The sequence below is a fragment of the Scleropages formosus genome, chromosome 12 (assembly GCF_900964775.1).
Source record: "Scleropages formosus chromosome 12, fSclFor1.1, whole genome shotgun sequence".
Classification (NCBI taxonomy): domain Eukaryota; kingdom Metazoa; phylum Chordata; class Actinopteri; order Osteoglossiformes; family Osteoglossidae; genus Scleropages; species Scleropages formosus.
Window position 1 is genome coordinate 24,232,854 of NC_041817.1, and position 20,548 is coordinate 24,253,401.

Sequence of the window (20,548 nt, forward strand, 5' to 3'; positions counted from 1 at the left end):
TTTCACCGGAGCGATGTAGGGTAAGTACCTTGCTCAAGGGTACTACCCTCAGAGATGAGATCTGAACCTCCAACCACTACACTACCAGCTGTCCCTATAAGCAAGAACTGAATTTAGTGCCAAGGCTGTAACTGGAGGTGTTCGTCTTCTCGCTGAGTGACGCGCAGGCTCACAATGCGACACCAGCAAAAGCAGAGTTGGTCATTTTTCGGTTTACGGATCTTACAGGCCGCATTTCCACGTTTCCACGTTCACTTTAATTTCCAACAGCCAAAGAGTTAAAGACACGTGCCTCTTGGTCCGATACCATCATTTTACCATGACGACGTACAGCTGCCACGTGTGTTTCCGTGGGTGATGTACAGTTGCGGGTGCCGCGCTGGTGTCACCGTCAATAACAGTAACGATTAACTGGATACGATGCAATATTCGTTGATATAATCTGTAACATCGTAGCTGCTAAAGTCTCTGTCGGCGATTTTCCCACAATGGTGCAATCGGGAGAAAGGGAGCCTATTTTTTTGCTCTCTTGGCCTTTGATGAGTCCCCGATTAGCAGTTTCACCCTCATTGTTCACTAATACAGGGGGGCGCAGTGGGTTGGACCGGGTTCTGCTCTCCAGTGGGTCTGGGGTTCGAGTCCCGCTTGGGGTGCCTTGCGACGGACTGGCGTCCCGTCCTGGGTGTGTCCCCTCCCCCTCCGGCCTTATGCCCTGTGTGTTGCCGGGTAGGCTCCGGTTCCCTGCGACCCCGTATGGGACGAGCGGTTCTGAAAATGTGTGTGTGTGTGTGTGTGTGTGTGTGTTCACTAATATATGATGCTGGTGGAAGAACCAGTCCCATGATCACAGACCTCAGTGACAACCGCACCACATCCGGGGTGGAAATGATGACGTTCTCCAGTGAACCCAGGTAACAACCGGAACAGTTCAAATAAAGACTGAGGGGGGCACAGAGAAGTGACATCACGTCAAGATACATCCATACAGCGAAACGACACGGTCGCAGATTAACCGCACTCAACAGCGGTCAATTTCAGTTCTCCTCTCAAAAGCAAATATTTAGAAAAGCACAAATTTATAGCCTTGTTCTCCCTCCTCATAATGTAACAACAGTCACAAAGGATATCAGCCCATGACTAGGGACAAAAAACCCCTCTGAAATATTTCACAACATATTGTAGAATGTTTAATATTCTGGATTTTTCAAAAGACAAAACATAGATTACAATTATTTAAAAACTAAAAAAAAGACATTGTTCTCTATAGGCAACAGTGTATAATGTCGAAAATTGCACTTTGCCAGTTAATTGCAGCAGGAAAGAACCAGGTCACGGCACCATAAAGACATAATCAGAACACGAAGAAAATGCCAATACATGTAGATACGAAATAAAACACAAGGCTGAAGGTGCAATGTTTAGTAGCCATGTGGTTTTAGAAGTTCCATAAAAATTACTGAATTTTCAGGAATTCATTGGAATTATGATGCAGGTCAGATGTTACCTTTTCTAGCGGAAGGAAGTGAAACACTCGCGTGAACCACATATTCGTAGGCGGGCCGTCCGGTGCGGACCGTAGCGATACGATATACAGCCATTCCCCGACGTACGGTCGGGTTCTGCTCTGACCGTTCGGTCGGATCTCGAAATGGACGTAAGTCGGACGTATGTTAGCACGGCATGTAGAAGTCGTGTACCTGTACAACATTCTTTCACCCTACTCAATTTCCATTATGATTTTTTATTAATCAGCCTTATTAATTGACATTTTACATGATTATGTAGTTCTCTTACCCTTTATTTACGATTCTTTAGTTCATATCTAACCATTTTCATTTTTTACGTTATGCGAGTTCTGTCACGATCATCTCATTTTTCTTCAACCAGTTTTACGAATTGACATTTTTTAAATCATTCTATGGTTTATTTAAAAAACTACAAATAAAAATGAAAAATTTATTAAAAAAAAGATTTTTTGGTTTATTTTTTACCTTCTTATCTTAGTCTTTTTATGATTTCACCAAACACAGTGTTGATCATTCTTTAGTTTCTATTTCATCGTTTTAAGGTATTTTGTGGAAATATAAAAGCGTAAAGGTGACATTGCGTTTGGTTTGTGGAAAAGCATACAGTTCATAGAAAAGTAAAATCCATTGAAAAAATACATCTTATGCAATACAAAAAAATAAGTGAAATAGTAAAGAGCCAAGACATCAAAAAACAGCAAAAAGTCAAGACATATAATCAAATTTTTCATCATCGACCAAGCAGACATACAACCAAGAGTAATTTTTATATTTATAGTACAAATGAAAGGGGGCGTGGTGGGTTGGACCGGGTCCTGCTCTCCAGTGGGTCTGGGGTTCGAGTCCCGCTTGGGGTGCCTTGCGGCGGACTGGCGTCCCGTTTCCAGGTGTGTCCCCTCCCCCTCCCCCTCCGGCCTCACGCCCTGAGTTGCCGGGTAGGCTTCAGTTCCCCGCGACCCCGTATGGGACAAGCGGCTTTGAAAGTGTGTGTGTGTGTGTGTGTGTGTGTGTGTGTGTGTGTGTGTGTGTGTGTGTGTATACAGATGGTCGAAAGTCACACAGGTTGTAAGTAGGGGAGAGGCTGTATACGTAACATTAACCAATCACACATTTTCAGAACCGCTTGTCCCATACAGGGTCGCGGGGAACCGGAGCCTACCCGGCAACACAGGGCGTGAGGCCGGAGGGGGAGGGGACACACCCGGGACGGGACGCCAGTCCGCCGCAAGGCACCCCAAGCGGGACTCGAACCCCAGACCCACCGGAGAGAAGGACCCGGTCCAACCCACTGAGCCCCCCTTTATTAACCAATCAACGTTCCATAATTTAACTGAAATTTAAAAAAAAAAAATGTTTGGGTTGTGGGGGGGCGCAGCAGCACAGCGGGTTTGACCGGGTCCCACTCTGCGGTGGGTCTGAGGTTCGAGTTCCACTCGGGGTGCCTTGTGACGGACTGGTGTCCCGCCCTGGGTGTGTCCCTTCCCCCTCCACCCCGTGCCCTGTGTTGCTGGGTTAGGCTCCGGTTCGTCGCGACCCCACTTGGGACAGGCGACTTCGGACAATGTGTTTGGGTTAGGATTAAAAATGGCAGTTTTCGTTAAAGTTCTTTGGAACCGTTGATCAAACACCTATTGCATTCCCAAAACAAACATACCAAAGTGCCAGGGGATGCTTAAAACACAGCGGCGGTGCCTCTGGGGGACACCCTATGGAGACGCACTGGAGTAAGTTGGACTGTAAATGTAACATTTTGTCCCTGGATACTGAGGGAGGGGCTGGTGGGGAAGACTTTGCCCCCAAATTGATGGCCATCCATCATCAGCGAAAGGATCAAGGTCCTGACCCCATGTCTCCCTGAGCGCACCATAAGAACAGGTACCAGCGCTTGCCAATGCTGTATATACACAGTACGTACAGTACCGTGGTACCTTTCTGTTATGTTTCTACTTGCAGTTCATCGACTCACTTGTCCAGTTTCTTCTTCTCCGGTTGTTTCTTTTCACAGCTTTTTTGCGCTTTCTCCTTCATGGTGAAGGAAATGACCTGGTGGGCTTTGCAAACGCCGAGGCCCAAAAACGGCGCGGCCCCAGTTGAGCTCAAAGCGAGAGCGAGTGCGTTTTTACAGCCCAGCGAGTTTGTAATTAACACCGGCAGAATTATTTCACACAAAGCCATCTGTTGAGCGCGGCGACAGAACCGCAGCAGGAGAGAGGGAAAGTGCTGAGAAGCGTTGTCCTCCCCCCCAGAGAAAGTGGAAGACACAGGAGAGCGATAACACGCTTTTTTTTATATTCCGTCACTGACAAATGCCCTGTAAACATCTGGGTAAAGGACGGTAAAAAATACAGAGCGCTCAGTTATCGATAACAACTTGTCCAGTGGAGGGTCATAGTGGTCCAGAGCCTATTCCCGAAAAACAGGGAATGGGGCAGGGTGCACCCCGGGCGGGATGCCAGCCCATTACGGGGCAATCACGCGCACAGAGGGTGATTTAGAGCGAGCAATTTACCTGAAACGCATGCCTTTAGAGTGTGGGAGGAAACAAGAGCGCCTGAAGGGAAACCGAAGGGGTTGCACATCCCACACAGACCGAGCTGGATTTCAGCCTACACCCAAACCTGCAGCCCAAGCACAATGAGGCAGTAATACTACCCGCTGCGCCACCATGCTGCCCTAGAACAGAATACGTTGTGTATTAGTTCATAAGACAGGACCTGTCTTCTCAAAGGCTCCGTTTCTCAGGGTGGCAATCGTTACGAGCGCTAAGGGTGGAGATGTGAAAAAGGCAGCGGGATTAGGGGAAGGCAGCCGCCAGTCAACGAACGACTGGAGCCAGGAGCCTTTGAAGAGACCCAACAAGGCATGAAATGCCAAACCTTTTTACTGTAGCGGGAGATTAAATGTAATCGTATTGATCAGGTGGAGGGAAAAAAAAAATGTCAGATGCTCACAAACTTGGGAAAGTGATGAAAGGCAATTCGGTCGAGGGGAAGAAAAGTGCTCGAGCCAAAAATCTTCAAGCCAGCGTTCTGTGTTTAGTGGAAAATTAGATGTAATTATGTTTTGATTTTTTTCTGTACTCTTCGCATTTCTATTAAGTTCACATTTTTGCTGCCCGTTATACCGCAGCGGACGGGTCTCCATCGGTCGGGAGTAAGAGAAATAATACGGGACTGATTCATATGTGAGAATTCCCCCCAATTAAATATTCATCAGGAACTTTGACCTAAAAAAAATGGTTCATCTTCTTTTCAGAACAATTATAATTTATTCCACAAAAAAGATCCCACTATTAGGCCGATGTAGAAAAAACAAAAAACAATTACAATATTCATCAAGCACCCTTATACTTCACTGTTCTCAGGATCATAGTGATTTCTCAAAAGTTATTTCTGTTTAAAAATACATTATTAAAAAGTCGACTGGATGTCTGAAAAACAAAGATGAGTCACAAACCCATCAGGGATTCCAAAATAGTCGCCTTTCTTATTTATGTTTTGCCTCTTCTAGCGGCACAATATTTTAAAATTCTGAACAGGAAAATTATCCATAAAACACCCCACTTAACACACTTATTAAAGTGGGGAATTAATGTCTATAAGAGTGAAATTTTATTTTTTTTTGCATGCTAATGGGAAGGTGAAGGAACCTGAGAGCTTTCATTTCCATTAGCAATAAATGATTATTATCAAAAAAAACTATTATTATTATTATCACAAATGACTATCAATAACACTGATCTATGTTTTTATCTTGTTTTTCCCCCTAGATTCACCGTACACACAGTATCCAGGAGCGCCTCTTTATGACGGACGACTCGTTTGGCCGCACCTCTACCTGCTTGTGGTGCTGCTCATTAAAGAGCATAATGGAACTATCCTTGGGGAAATGTTTTGCCATTTACTTATGTTAAGAGCACCCTGTTATTAAAAGCACAGAGCCATATGTTTGGCAGCAGGGCCCGACACGAACAGCAGAGTCTCCTCCTGAACAACCGACTGTAATTATTTACATGTATTTATTTAGTAGACGCTTTTCTCCAAAATGACTTCCAGTGAACTCTATGTAGTGTTATCAGCCCGCGCACCTTATTTACCGCAGTTACTTACACTGCTAGATACACTAGGTCACTCATCCATACATCAGTGGAACACACACACACACACACACACACACTCTCTGTCACTCACACAGTGTGGTGAACCTGAACAGCATGTCTTTGGACTGTGGGAGGAAACCAGAGCACCCAGATACACTACTTACACTGGGTCACTCATCCATACCTCAGTGGAACACACAGTCTCTCTCTCTCTCTCTGTCACTCACACACTATGGGTGAACCTGAACAGCATGTCTTTGGACTGTGGTTGGGAAACCAGAGCACCAGAAGGAAACCCACACAGACACGGAGAGAACATGCAAACTCTACACAGACTGAGCGGGAATCGAACCCACATCCTCTCACACCACCCAGGCGCTGGGGAACACACTCTCTCTCTCTGTCACTCACACACTGCAGGCAAACCTTTTATGGGTCAACATGCTTAATACAGTGGTTAAAGCAGCTGCCCTTTGGGCCCAAAAGTTGCAGGTTCAAATCCCACCTCTAGCTGTAGTTCCCTTGAGCAAGGAACTTACTATAAAGTGCTCCAGTAAAACTACCCAGCTGTGTAAATAATTGTAAGTGGTTTTGGAGAAAAGCATTGAATAAAGGCAGGTCATATTACACAACTTATTCTGCAGGTCCATATTTCTAAATTTTCAGGTTCAACTCCAGCAATGGACTGTAGATTCAGGGCTGACGGTTTCTCATCCTTGACCACGTCATCTTCACAAGAAGAAGCTTTACTAATATCCTTAATGTGGTACCAGGGGTGTTTTATCCAAAGCAGCCAAAGCAGCAGACTAGATCCTCCATCACTTGAGCGAACAAGATGGGTCAGAACGTGGAGAACCCGCGAGCGCGGCTGTCGGAGGAGCTCATTACGGAGACCGTTAGCTCTTCGGAAAGAAAGAAGAGCTGAAGTCCGGAGCGGTGAGAAAGTGCAGAAGGTGCGAGTGCTTCGACGGACAGGGAGTTGGGAGCTGCTCGGCTGGGAGCTCCCGTGTCCGCCGGCACCTTTGAGGATCCTCCGGCACCGATAAGTGCTCATTACCACACTTCTCACAGCTCCCCCTGCGCTCAGAAACATCTTCAGCTCCATCTTGAACACAAAGGCCAACATCATACCCCCAGAGCAAGAGTTCAGTACCTTCACGCAAGAGCAACGCAGATACAACATTAAGACACCAACAATTCGCTCCTTTTAGACTGCTGGGAAATTGTTCACCATATCAGTTCAGGGTAAGAACCTTACTTAAAGGTACTACTGCAGAAGGAGGGATTTAACCTGTAACCTCAAAATCCAAAGGCAGGACCTCTAACCACTACGCCACCTGGTGGCCTGAACAAGCGCTGCAGTTACTGAAGAGCAACGGGCAGGAGCTCACATGCATGAAGTGAGCCTCGATCTTAGCATGTGCCGGCACGCACGAAGCAGACGTCGACCTCGGGGAATCCGTTCGGTTACCGCGCATCCCGCCAACCAGTCAAACGTCCCAGGATTCGAGGTTAATCCTCCTCCTCGGGCTGTAAATCCTTCATAGATTAGGCCGAGAGATTAAGATTCGCTGCGATGCATCAGGATACCTGAAAGCGTCCCGAACATGGGCCTCACCTGAACCCGAACAACAACCCATAGGGGGCCGGGCCACAAACAAACAAACAAACAAACCGGCGTGTCTCTGTTGACTCGGGATGCTGGAATTCAGGAGGCAGCCGAGGGTTCCGTACATCGAAGAGCCTCAAAATCACATTGTTTTTTTACCGTTATTTCACCGACCCGTCACCTTGGCGTCCACCGCGCGTGTGTGTCGTCAGCCGGAAAGCTGGATGTTCCGTCTCTGTGCAGCCCGTCCCCCGCCACCGCCCACCCCCCCCCCCCCCGGCGCACCCAAAGCAGCGCGAAATGGGGCAGGGGGTGCTTACCGACGTGTAGACGTGGCCCTCTCCGTTCATGGCGATGTAGAGTCCCGTCTTCACAGACTGGATGGCGACGACTCGAAGGCCCACAGGGATGAGGTTGAAGAGCGCTGCAGAGAAACAGGGCCGCGCACACGCACACACACACACACACACACACACACACACACACACACACACACACACACACGCTGAGTGCCGTACAGTACAATACAGTACAGTTTAGGTCACATACTGCTGGTATATACTGGTTATACTGTTACATTGGTTGTACATTTTTATATTGGTTATATACTGTTATATCAGTTACTCTCAGGTCATATATTGTATTGTTAATTACAGTTATATTGGTTACTATGGGGTGATATAATGTTATATGGGTTTTATACAGTTATTTTGGTTATATATTTTTATATTGGTAATATACTGTTATATCAGTTACTCTGAGATCATATACTGTTATATATTTATATTGATTACTCTCAAGTTATATATTGTTACTCTAAGGGGTGTGTGGTGGTGCAGTGGGTTTGACTGGGTCCTGCTCTCCGGTGGGTCTGAGGTTCAAGTCCCACTTGAGGTGCTTTGTGAGGGACTGGTGTCCTGTCCTGGGTGTCCCCCCCCCCCCCCAGCCTTACGCCCTTTGTTGCCAGGTTAGACTCTGGCTTGCCGCAACCCCACTTGGGACGAGCGGTTTCAGACAGTGTGTGTGGTTACTCTGAGGTTATATGTTATCATATTGGTTAAACAGTGCTATACTAGCTATATACAGTTAAGCTAGTTACTCTGAAGGTTATATACAGTTTCTCTGAGGTCATATACTGTTATATTGTTATCACACACACGCCTACAACTGCTTGTCCCGAGTGGGATCGCGGTGAGCCAGAGCCTAAGCTGGCAACACAGGGTGCAAGGCTGGAGGGGGAGGGGACACACCCAGGACAGGGGGCCAGTCCATTGCAAGGCACCCCAAGGACTTGAACCCCAGACCCACCAGAGAGCAGGACCCAGCCAAACCTGCTGCGCTATCGCACCCCCGTTACATTGTTATGCATAATTATATTGACTACTCTCAAGTCATATTGGCTATATACTGTTATAACGGTTTTATACAGTAATTTTGGTTTTATACTTTTATATTGATTATATACTGTTACTGTTACGGTTACTGTGAGGTCATATACTTTCATATTGGTTACATGTTGCTATATTAGTTATATACTGTTAAGTTGGTAACTCTGAGGTTATATACAGTTGTATTGGTTACATACTGTTATATTAGTTATGAAGCGTTACACTGTTTACTCTTCAGTTATTTGCTGCTCTGTCCTGAAGACAGATCCAGGTCACATTTACAGCGTTACACACACAGCAAATGACAAACCATCAGATTAAACACATATTTGCAGAAAACCATATATATTACAGTAAAGCAGTAATTACAACTAAAATAATAGCAACAAAAGCAAACAGTTCACATATCGTGATGACCCGCGTTACTGTGTGTTTGGGCGGGAAGATTTATTTATTGTAAATAGTTGAATTGTGGGTAAAAAGTAATAGACGGTTCAACCACTAGGGCGATTTACGGGGAACTAATGGGGTGACTGTGTTTGGCAGCGGGTGAAAAAAGCAGGGGGGGAGGCTGGTTTGAGGTGCAGGTCCTTGCGGAAATGGGGTCCTCGAACCGAGAGCATTATTTCACTGTAATAAAACATTCATTCTGAACGCCGTCTGTGCGTCCTTCTTTGCCCCATCTGAACCCAGAGTGCTGTGCACCACAATACGAAGTGTGAAATTCAATAAATAGTATCTTGTAGTGAAATTGTTAAACATGTCCTTTATGATGAGTAAGTGGCACCCAAAGACACTTCTGAGGACAGATGTGTTTGTGTGTGTTCGTGTCATACTGTCTGTGCCTGCAGTGTGTGATCGCTGCATGTCCATTCAACGTGTGTTTGTAGCCTCCACATGTCGTGCAGCGTGTTTCTAGGCAAGATGACCGCACACAGGATACACACAGGGTCAGCGAGCGGTGACACGTGAAGCGGACGGTCATCCCCACGTGCGCACCTACTGCCCTTGCTGTGCCGTGCCCTGCGGGGGAGGAGGGCGGGAGCAATGCGACGGAATCAGTATGGAAATGAACTCACAGGAATTTGTGTTTTCATCCTTGGTCCCGTCCAAAGATCCATCGGCGTTCATTTGCAAGTAGTATCCCTGCCTGCAGTATAACCTGGTCACAATTCCCTTCAGCTGGGGATCTGCAGGGGGTCGGGGGTGGGGGGGTCAGGGGAGAGACAGCAGTGTTAAACCCCACTGATGATCCTCCATCTTTCATACCTGATGAGCAATTAACCCCCCCCAAAGTTGTGCAGAAGGTGCAGTGGTCACAACCGCTGCTTTTGGACTTGGAGGTCATAGGATCGAATCCCACCTCCAAAAGCCACAATCAAGACACTTACCTTGAAATCTACCTGCAAAAAATGTGTAAATTGCTGTAAGTAGCTTAAACACTTTGAGATGCTTCATAATAAAATGTCAGAAAAATAATGCAAATTCGTCAAGATCAGTTCTTTACCTAAAGGGGGTGTCGGTCCACCGAATTCACATCCATTTTTTGTACTATTCGCATGGCGTTCTGCAGCCGCATGGGATAAATACGGTAAATATGGGTAAATATGGCTCCTAGGCACTGAACCTACAACGAGGTGGAAGGGCTTGGTTGCCCGACGCATATCACGCTCAACTTCACCTACGTCTACGTGTGAGCATTGGTGTTCGCGTTGTGCCGGGACGCACGTCTGACAAGGCAGTGTGTGTGTGTGTCGCCGCCATGTCCCACAGGACACACACGCAAAGCAAAGTACGGAAAGATTTCCGCTCGAACACCAACTGAAAGGCTGTATGTGAACAAGAGAAAGTGGTTCATGACAAACTCAACAGCGCCCCCTTTGGGTTCCCGGTGGAAAGACACTTCTAGAAGGTTGGCCTCACCTGTCTTTGTCCCCACTGAGACACATAGTGAAAGAATCCCTTCAAACCCATCTGCCCTGCTCTATATGAACTCATTTTAATGGCTATTTATGGAGAAAAAAAAAACAGATCAATATTTTCATTAATTTTCTAATTCGAGAACCGAGAAATAGAGGTAAAAATCTGTGTAATATATTACATACGAAATATATATAATATATCCAGCCGTTCGCAGTCGTCGGTGTCGTGCGCACTTTCCGCACCCTGAGAAACAACACGAGGGGCTGCGGCGCTTTTCGGGAAACACCCCATGGGCCTTTCGGGAGCGGCTCGGGAAATCTGACAGCTCAGTGTGTACGATCAGAATTGATGTGGCAGAACTGAAAGCAAACAGCTGCAGAAATGTTCAAAAATAGCATTTTGTTAGGAAATACAGTAAGAGCAGATGATGAGGACGGAGCCGTGCCGTGCGTCCGCTACCATCTAGGCTGGACAGCGGACAATTGTGAGACAGGAGGGGTAAAACCCATCGGAACCGGTTCCATCGTGGTGCTGCAGCGCTGACCCACCGTGGACCGGACCCCTTATAGCGGTGGGGGGTCCGGCCTCTTGTGTCCGAGGGCCACAATCGTTATTGAGAACGGGTCCGAGGGCCACATGTGTAAACATCACAGTAAGCGACACAGCGCATCTTACACGTCCTGAAAGCTGAAAAATCACTTATTTTTTGTTTTATTCAGATGTTAATGTGTGTGTCTAACTGGAATTTTGCCATAAAGCGATTCGGTACATTTTACAGTATTTATGGTATGTATAGCGTGTATTCCGGACCTTACAAATGTTCTAGCCGGCCTCATGTTGTGCACCCCCACCTTACAGTCACAGCAGGCTGACATTGAGGAGCGCGGTATTTAAGACACACACGCGCACACACACACACACACACACACACACACACACACACACACAGTCATCATCAAACTACGGCAAACCCGTAATCCATATAGATTAATCGCAGATCACTTATCCTGACGTTTTAATCACAGCGTTCCAGAAATTTCCATCTCAGAGAAATTCATTCAGTGGGAATATTCGGAGAAGACAGACGGGTATTAAGGGTGCTTGCGGCCATCGAAGCCGCGACGATAAGCTGCTAAGTGTGAGCTGCGCCGTCCATCCAGCACTGGCCGTGCACACGCGTAACTCTGAGCAGCGGACGTGGTGCCCATAGCGCCGCCACCTGGAGGCCCATGCCGAGGCGTCGCCCTTCACCTTATCTGACACGAGCAGCCTCTGGCGAAGGGCGAACGCAACACGGGTGCAACAGCCGGGGCGAGGGCCTGCGCCGCACGGTCGCTAATTAGGTTCCAAGTTTTGCACCCACCCCCTCCCCCCCCTCAGCCACGATCTAAAATCCATCTCCCGAAAATGGCGCCGCGGCGGAGACCTGCATCGGCTCGAATGCCGGCGACGGTCAGACGGTGAAGATGCTGGAGACTGGAGGCCCCCCAAGGTGCCCCAAAACTGCTGCAGCGTGACGCCCGCCACTGGGGACAAGCCACGCATCTGATTCACAGGGTCACACCACTCGCACCCGCAGCCCCTGTCACCGTTCTGCCCCCCCTTTACAAACATGTTTTAGCTTGCTGTGCTACAGCCGTCTACTGCCTTGAGCGCAGTGAACCTGCCATCAAGGAAGATGTATCTATTGAGGAAACACCTCATCACGAGCAGCAGGAACATCGCCGCTTAATTTTGATACATATCAGTACCTGTGGAGTTTCCGTGTTTGCTCCAGGTGCTCTGGTTTCCTCCCACACTACAAAGTGCATTAGTGACTGTGAATTGTCCTCTGTGTGTGTGTCTGATTGCCTCGTAACGAACTGGTGTCCAGTCCGACTGGTGATCACACCCTATGCTTCCAGGATAGGGGCTGGACCACCGGGACCCCAACTGAAGAAGCAGTTACTGACAATGAACTGACGGACGGAGGAAAGATCAGATACGTGCAAATATGAGAAATGATGAGACGATAATTCCTTGGACACGGTTTAGGTTTGCGACACTCCGCAGGTGCGTTCCACCCCACACTGCTACCAGGCTCTTTATGAACACCTGTCCAAACGGAACAGACAGACAGACAAATGTTCGTTTGGAAAGCAATTATTCTTAAATTAATTAAATGGAGACAATTACGCCTTCCTAAAGGGGTATTTCATTTTGCCCAGCTGGAATCACAGCAGAATCATCAAGGAGTGTATTATCGATGGTATCTAAATTACACAGCCCCGACTGCACGCTTGGCAAAATTAAATGCTGGAAAAAAAAAAATCATAATTAAAGTGGTAAACAGGACTGGTAAGACGTGTGAGAATGGTAAAGATGATTTAGCACGTTCGTAAGTGTTCCTGGAACCTCGATTTTATTCTCATCACAGAAAATAATTTCTTATGATTTCTGGATTTTGTATATGTGCAAGAGCAACAGAGGAGGGGGGTAAAGAGAAAGAGAAAGAGAGAGAGAGAATTATTCTTTCATCAGCCACAGTCCATCCCTCGGGCCTGATGCCATCCACATTAGCTGTGGCGAAGAGACAGCCGTCTCCCTCGATCGGGTCTCGGGCAGCAGAAACGGGCACCACCTTCACCTGTGTCCTCTGCCAACAGCTCCCGGGTGCGTGTGCGAGTGTGTGTGTGCGTGTGTGTGTGTGTGTCAGTGTGTCAGTGTAGTGTGTGTATGTGGGACTTAGGAGAGGAGCACACAATAGCATCTTGTTCTGATGGTCAGGTGAATGTGAGAGAGGAGGGGAACTGGATTCCTGTGCTTTCATAATAATAATAATAATAATAATAATAATAATAATAATGTATATCTGACACATTTGTCCAAGACAACTCGCAACGATAATATACTGGAGGATTGGAGGAATAGGGTACCTGCAGTAGTACCCTTGATCAAGGTACTTACCCTGAATTCACGCAGTAAAAATTACCCAGCTGTATAAATAGGTAAATCAGTGTAAGAAGCTTAACGCTGTAAGTCACTGTGGAGAAAAGTGTGCGGTAAATGAACAAAGCGCCTGATAAGTGCCTATTAATCTATACAGAATATACAGTAGTTCAGGTTCATCGGAGCCACAGTCTCAGAGTTATATTTATAAAATTGTGGTTCAACTCATCTCCTGTTACATTCACTAATGTTTTCGGTCATCTGCGGTGAAACACATTTCAGCCACAGCACCACTTTCCGGCAGCTTCCGTAACACAAAGTGTCACTGAACTTAGTGCCGAGACAAAGAAATAATGGTGCATAACGGACTAAAAAGGAGCGCGTTTAAAAATAGTTTCCATTAGGCCGAGTCGGGGTGAACGTCCGCAGGGCCGACCCCGGAGAGCACGCGGTGGGCAGAGGACGCAGCGGACGGCCGCACCTCGGGGGGCTGGGCGCGGGGGGGTGCACATCAAGAAGAACGTCGAGGGGCAGGAACTCACTCTGCATTTACTGCTACATTACACCTCCTGTTGAGCCCATACTCGTCAAATGCATTTCATCGCTGTATGTTTTTTATCTTAACATTTAGTAAAGAATTATATCCTAAATAAAGCTTATATCTAAAAATTAAACTAAAGTGTAACCAAGCAGTACTGTATAGGAATCAGTGATGCATGTTAATAACAACATGTGAGCAGCAAGCAGTGGCTGTAGGACCTGCTGCTTTGCAACTGAAGGGGCTGAGTTCAAATCCCAGTCCCATTTTCCTCCTCTTGGGCTAAGTACACACATGCCTACAACTGCTTGTTCCAAGTGGGGTCGCAGCAAGTCGGAGCCTAACCCAGCAACACAGGGTGCAGGGCTAGAGGGGGAGGGGACACACCCAGGATGGGACACCAGTCCACCGCAAGGCACCCCCAGCAAGACTCGAACCCCAGCCCCACCACGGAGCAGGCCCCGGCCAAACCTGCTGCACCACCGCGCCCCCCTTGAGGGAAGTATGTCTCCTGAATTGATACAGTAAAACCTTCTAGCTGTACAAATGGATTCATTATTAAAAGTAGTTTAGTGTACAAACGTAACACTTCAAGCCACGTTGGAGAAAACTGTCAGAGTAACAAGAGCTCATAATAATAGGGTTAGCTCAAACTCATCAGTATGTTTGCAAAACCAAACCAATTAGCACAAGGATTGGCTATGCTATACCCAAAGGTCGCAGGTTTGAATCCCACCTCTGGCTGCAGTACCCTTGAGTAGGGTACTTACCCTAAATTGCTCCAGTAAAATTACCCTGCTGTATAAATGAGTAAATAATTCGAAGTAGATTTACATTATATGTCACTTTGGAGAAAAGTGTCAGCTAAATGAATCAATGTAAGTGTAATGTAAATGTACCCAGAGTTTGACTGCCGAGGCTGATAGTCAGTATATAAAAAGACTCCATTTCCCATGATGCCCTCTTGTCACATGAGTGACAGCTGGGCAGTCAAAGCACAAATAAACTGCTCTTCTGTTGTTTCCACCACCTACAAACACAACACCATCACTGCTGCTAACAGGTGTGCTGCTCTGCTTTCCCCGAAGCCTCTTGCATCTCCGGGTCACCGGCACTTACACACCAGAGCGAGCAAACCCCCCGCGGAGAAACACACACCTGATGGACAAGGCGGATGCATTGCTTCTGAGCTAAGCATGGATGTCAAAGAGAAGGGGGGGAAAGCAGGGAGAGGCGGAGATTTGAGGGGCAGTGACTTCTACGGCCATAAAGATGTTATACAAGGGTTTGCATCTTTTCTCTGCACTTGTGTGGGTTTCCTCTAGAGGCTCTGGTTTCCTCCCACAATTCAAATACATTGCTTTTGCTCCAGGTTTGGTCACCTAATTATTAGGGCTTAAAGATCCAATAACATATCAAGTCAAACATATGTAGAAATAACGTACTCCGTGGTTTGATCTTTGACACATTATGCGGAAATGAAAATTAAAGTTGTTTTAACTGAAATACATGTGAAAATAATTTCATTAAATACTCTGTATTCTAAGTGCATGATGTTTCCAGTATGACGGGATGGTGACGCTGACAAGGTGTTTTGTGCCTGGGAATCAGGTGACGAACAGCATGGGAGTGTATGACAGTAAGACGGGTTTCCTGTGAGATTAAACTATTATTAATTACTTATATTAATTACGCACAAATCTGTATGTAGAAAACGGTGAACATCTATACCACTGAAGATCAAATGCCCAGAGAGCTGTGTCCTAGACAACAACGAAAAGCCCTGTGACAATCTGAGGACACACTCTCAGACACAGGAGAGCAGGCACAAGGTGCGGCAAGTAGAGCTCCGCCCACACAGTTCGCACATCTTTGACTGTTGCTCAAATTCATTAAAAAGCTATTCCTCGTCGCTAAAGGGATTTCGCGTAGATACTGTAATACTGGCGGTCTTTGTGGCCTTTGAAATACATAAACAAAAGCGTATAAAACCCTGCAATCCAAATCGCAGGCTATTACACACACGCCAACCTTCTGAATGTGCGTGTGCGTATATGTGTGTGTGGGTTTGTGTGGGTGGATCGGCACAGCGTCGGCGCTGTTATCTCCATCGCTCTGCTCTTCTTAAAAAGACCCCATATTCAGAAAGCCGTCGACACGCAGACTATTGCGTGGCACTTTCCCTGCTCTGTGTGTGTGTGTGGAGGCTGGGTAGGAATCCTCCTTCTTTGAAATGCAGGAGGGGATTGCAGCAGTGTGAAGAAGCCCCCCCACCCACCCACACACCCACACACACACCCACATACCCACACACACACACCCACACACCCACACACCCACACACACACACACACAGACCGAGACAGTGCAGGTAGCCATGAGACAGCGAGACACATGCTCTGCTGCACACGACAGCTGCCGAGTCGAACGCAGGACGGGCCTGACCCACTTTAGACGTTTCCGGAACAGGAGAGGGGCTTTTCCAGCCCACAAAAGCAAAGCGCCTCCACCTTCTCCCGGTTGCCATGGCGCTGCTCTGCATTTACATGCGTGTTTTTTATCAATACGGCTCGTCGTCGACTTTCCTCGTTCTCCACTGCCCCCTGCGAACCAGGCGATGCGCCTTTATTTGCACAGACCTGATCCTCTCCGAACGGGGAGACGATGAAAATAAGAGAAATGACCACCCCCCCAACAAACAAGGTGCTTTCCAAACGGAGGAGCTGGTCAAATTAACGTTAACGTTATGCACCCGGACCATCAGGCCTCGATGCCAAGCCTCCGACCACACGTTTTCCGGGGCCCCTCGCAGTTGAAGGGCAGGGTTCGAATTGACGGGCTCCCCGTTGTCACTGGGGGAGGGGGGTGATCCGCATGCGTGCGACAGGACTTTACAACCGAGCTTAATTGGCTGTGCACAAAATTCACCCTGTTTTAATGAGGCCGATGTCGCGAGCGATTAGGAGAGGCTCTCTCTCTGCGCATTGGCCGCCGTCCCACCGAAACAATAAATTCTACGCAACATTTAACAGCCCATTAGCTCGAACTAAGTGTCCTACACCCGGCGTCTGCGCGTCCCCCGGTGGCCTGAGGCTGCGCAGCCGTATCTGCTGACGGTCCTCGGGAGCCCCCACCCCCCGGCGTCTGGATGTGTTTGTGGCCATGCGGTCAGCACATTTTCCATGATCTCCTTTACCGCTAATGACTCAAAACAGTTGGCGATTCGGATCTAAGGAGCACCCCCCTCCCCCAAGTAGCCCCGCCCGCTGTGGGTCATCCACTCGGGTTCCTGTGGGGACCATGGCTCTATGATACCTTCCTGTTCGACCTCGAAGAGCTGGGCCACTAGATGAACACAGTAGCATCACGTCAAAGAGAGCTGCGTGACACGTAGTCGGACTGAGACGTTGGGGATTTACCTTCATGTAAAGTGTGTGAGTGTGTGTGTGTCTGCGTGTGTTTGTCTGTCTGTATATATAAAATAAAAGTTAAAAGACACTGGCGGCACGGTGGTACGCAAGGTAACATCGGTGCCTCACAGCTCAGCTGTGTGGAGTTTCCATCCTCTCCCTATGTTTGCATGTGTTTCCGCTAGGTGCTCTGGTTTCCGCCCACAGTCGAAAGACGTGTTTCAGTCGAAGTATTGACTCTAAATTGCCCTTAATGTGTGTATGAGGCAGTGAGTGTGTGTGATTGCCCTGTGAAGAACTGATGTCCCATGCAGGGACACCCTGCCTCACAGCCTGTGCTTCCAGGATAGACTCTGGACCACGGTGACCCTGCACTGGACAAGTGTTTATTGGTAATGTATAGAGGGAGGGGTGTTTTTGGTAGCAGCCCTCACACACACAAGTGCTATAAGTGTGAACCAGCAGTACTGTTTTCCAAGCTCGATATTTGTTGAACCCGCGGAGGAAATGAAGCAGGCGAACCCGACACGTGAGCTAACGGTCTTAGCGAATGAGAACGATCGTCCTCGTGTGAAGCACAAAAACAAGCGGCTTTTGTTTCCACTTCATTGACACCTTACAAGTGTATAGAAGCTGTGCGCCACAAGAAGTGTAGCTGTTTAAAGTTTGTGCTAGAGCAAAGACAGAGCCCGGGGGGGGGGGGAACTGGTGGTTCCAGAAAGTGGGCGTGTCTTACCAATCAGCGCAAGGCATCTAATGCAGACTCATCTGCTAGAAACCCAAGTAATGTTTTCACGGTCATCATACATCATGCAGAGCCTGTGGAGTTGAAAAATGCAAACTTCTAGTGTGAAAGTGCAACCTGGAAAACAAAGGCACTGTTCCAGAATTTGCCGTGTGCCCCTCCCACCTGCAGTATCTGCCGACACCTTGAGTACATTGAGTTTGAGGAGCTAAAGAGCAACGGGCAATTTTCCCATTTCCACACCTGAGCTTCCTTAGCGATGTGTTGGGCCGAGAAGGTGCAAGCACAGCAACACACACACAAACACACACACAGACAGAGCCCCATAGTTCCAATGCAAATAGAAATTGCACTTCCATTTTTGGAATATGAGCAGAGTGAAATATCGTATTAAAGCTGGAGCAGAAAGGCTTTCGCTAAACCAGAAAGCACGAGAAACACCTTCCGGTCAGATTTTTTCTAATTTCTCTGAGCTCCCTCTGTGACTATGGCATCACACCGATACCTCGGCGAGTAAAGCAAGGTAAAAGCTCACGCTGTTCCCTGTTCTGAAAGGAATTCATCTACGGTGGATGTGTCATCTGAGGTGAAAGCTTGGCGCTGCAGCCTCAACACCGTTTCCCTCCATCAAGCACAAGGACACCCCCTCGCCCCGATATCTCCATCTCACCACCGAATGTCGAAAACGAAAACTGTCGACGCCACCAAGGCACCGCTTGTGATTAGGGGTGGCGTCCCGGGTTATTTATATAATATGGCCATTATGGGCCTTGCACCTGGTCCGGATACCCCCGCTCCCCCCCACCAAGTACTTGCTACCAAAACAAAAGTTAGAGACTCTGTTCTCCTCCTTCAGCGCAGCCTCTTGTGGGTCTTTATCATGATGGTTAAATTCCTTACCGAACAGCTTCTCCTATGCAGATGGACAATTAAATAGAGAGAAAAAAAAAAATCCCAAAAGGCCCTTAACCGCAGCGAAGTCAAAATAAGCCGTTTGAACTTGAACACGTTTTTCCCTCGCAGTACAATTAGTGCCCCACCATCCATCCATAGCCAGAAAGAATAATCGATTTCGACGCGCACCTTCATCTTTTTTGGGTTGTATTTAATCTTGGGAAAAGGGGAAAGGGCTGATAAGGACTAAAGAGGTAGATATGCTTCTCCACAGGCATTCGTTTAGAAATACCACGTTTTCAGGGTGCAAAGAGGCCGCGAGAGACGTCGGGCTGAAGCTAAAATGGCTGTCGCAGGTGCGAGTTTGTCGAGACGTTGCGCGGATGATTCATCACTCGGGTGCCTGCTGGCATCCGCTGTGTCTTTTACTCGCAATTTATTTGTGCAAAATGCCCCTCCAGACACCTCTGGCAGCGGCTGAAATATACGACATGCCACCCGGAGACACCTACTACAGTTTATCAGACCAAGGCCTGTCCGCCGGCCACATGACCGTTAATACTACAAGAATTTCTGTTCACAGAGCAAAGAAGCGTCGAGACTGCACACTTTTTCCAAGTTTTGGCCAGAGAAATTATGATCGGGTTACAGTTTCCAGCAATGTGTCTTAAGACGATCAAAATGTGTCAGAAATTATATCCTCTTCATGTTCAGCATAATACAAAAAAATGACGGCGGGAACGCTACATAAATTCTTCAAATGTTTTTTTTTTTTTTTTTTTTTGAGTTACTCTAAATGCTCAGGGATCGATAAATATGCAAACATGCAGCGTAGCGCATCACACCCTCAGCAATCCAGTGGCATTCTTCTTCAGCGCTTCCTGTCACTTTCATCCGTTTGTTCTGCCATATCAGTGTCGGAGCGAAGACAGAGCTCATTTTCCTCGTGCTACAGACAGTTCCCAACAAAGCAAATGTCAGCATGCAAGGCTAATTAGCGACTGACAGCCGTGTCACTGTCTCTCTCTCTCTCACACGCACACACACACACACACATACACACAATCAGCACTAAATCTCGTTAATGTCTGTCAAGTCCCCTTTCCAAGAGAAGTTAGCCACACATGAAGAAAATCCAGCCCAGAGCTTTGAAAACGATTTCTTCTGCTACTGAGCGCTTCTGTGTCTGGGGTTCTGGGAGAATTAACAAAAAAAAGGATTACGGTCACTGAGAAAAAGCAGCATTTGTAATTTCTGAGCAATTCTTTTGGTACAGGAACGAGGTTGTGAGTAGGATCTGCAACGTAAATAGAAACAGGCTGCAAGTGGGACTGCATGAGAGAACAGCAGAAATACAGCTTCAGTCTACATTCCTTATGTGAACAGCCCATAAATGTTTCTCAAATACCTCTATAAACATCCCTGTAAACACTCCTTTCCATTTTTATTATTAATCCTACTACTACTGATTATAACAACAATAATTAT

At 47.3% G+C, this 20,548-nt stretch overlaps 1 protein-coding gene across 2 annotated transcripts in view; it reads right to left on the reverse strand.

Moving 5' to 3' along the window:
• The window catches only part of fgf14 (fibroblast growth factor 14), a 135,674-nt gene that overhangs the window by 24,882 nt on the left and 90,244 nt on the right, over window positions 1–20,548 (reverse strand). For both annotated transcript variants that reach the window (XM_029256849.1, XM_018742302.2), the window contains exons 2-3: window positions 9,702–9,812; window positions 7,555–7,658 (exon numbers count right to left, since the gene is read on the reverse strand). In XM_029256849.1, the coding sequence (XP_029112682.1) occupies window positions 7,555–7,658; window positions 9,702–9,812 (215 nt within the window). The remainder of the gene's footprint in view (window positions 1–7,554; window positions 7,659–9,701; window positions 9,813–20,548) is intronic.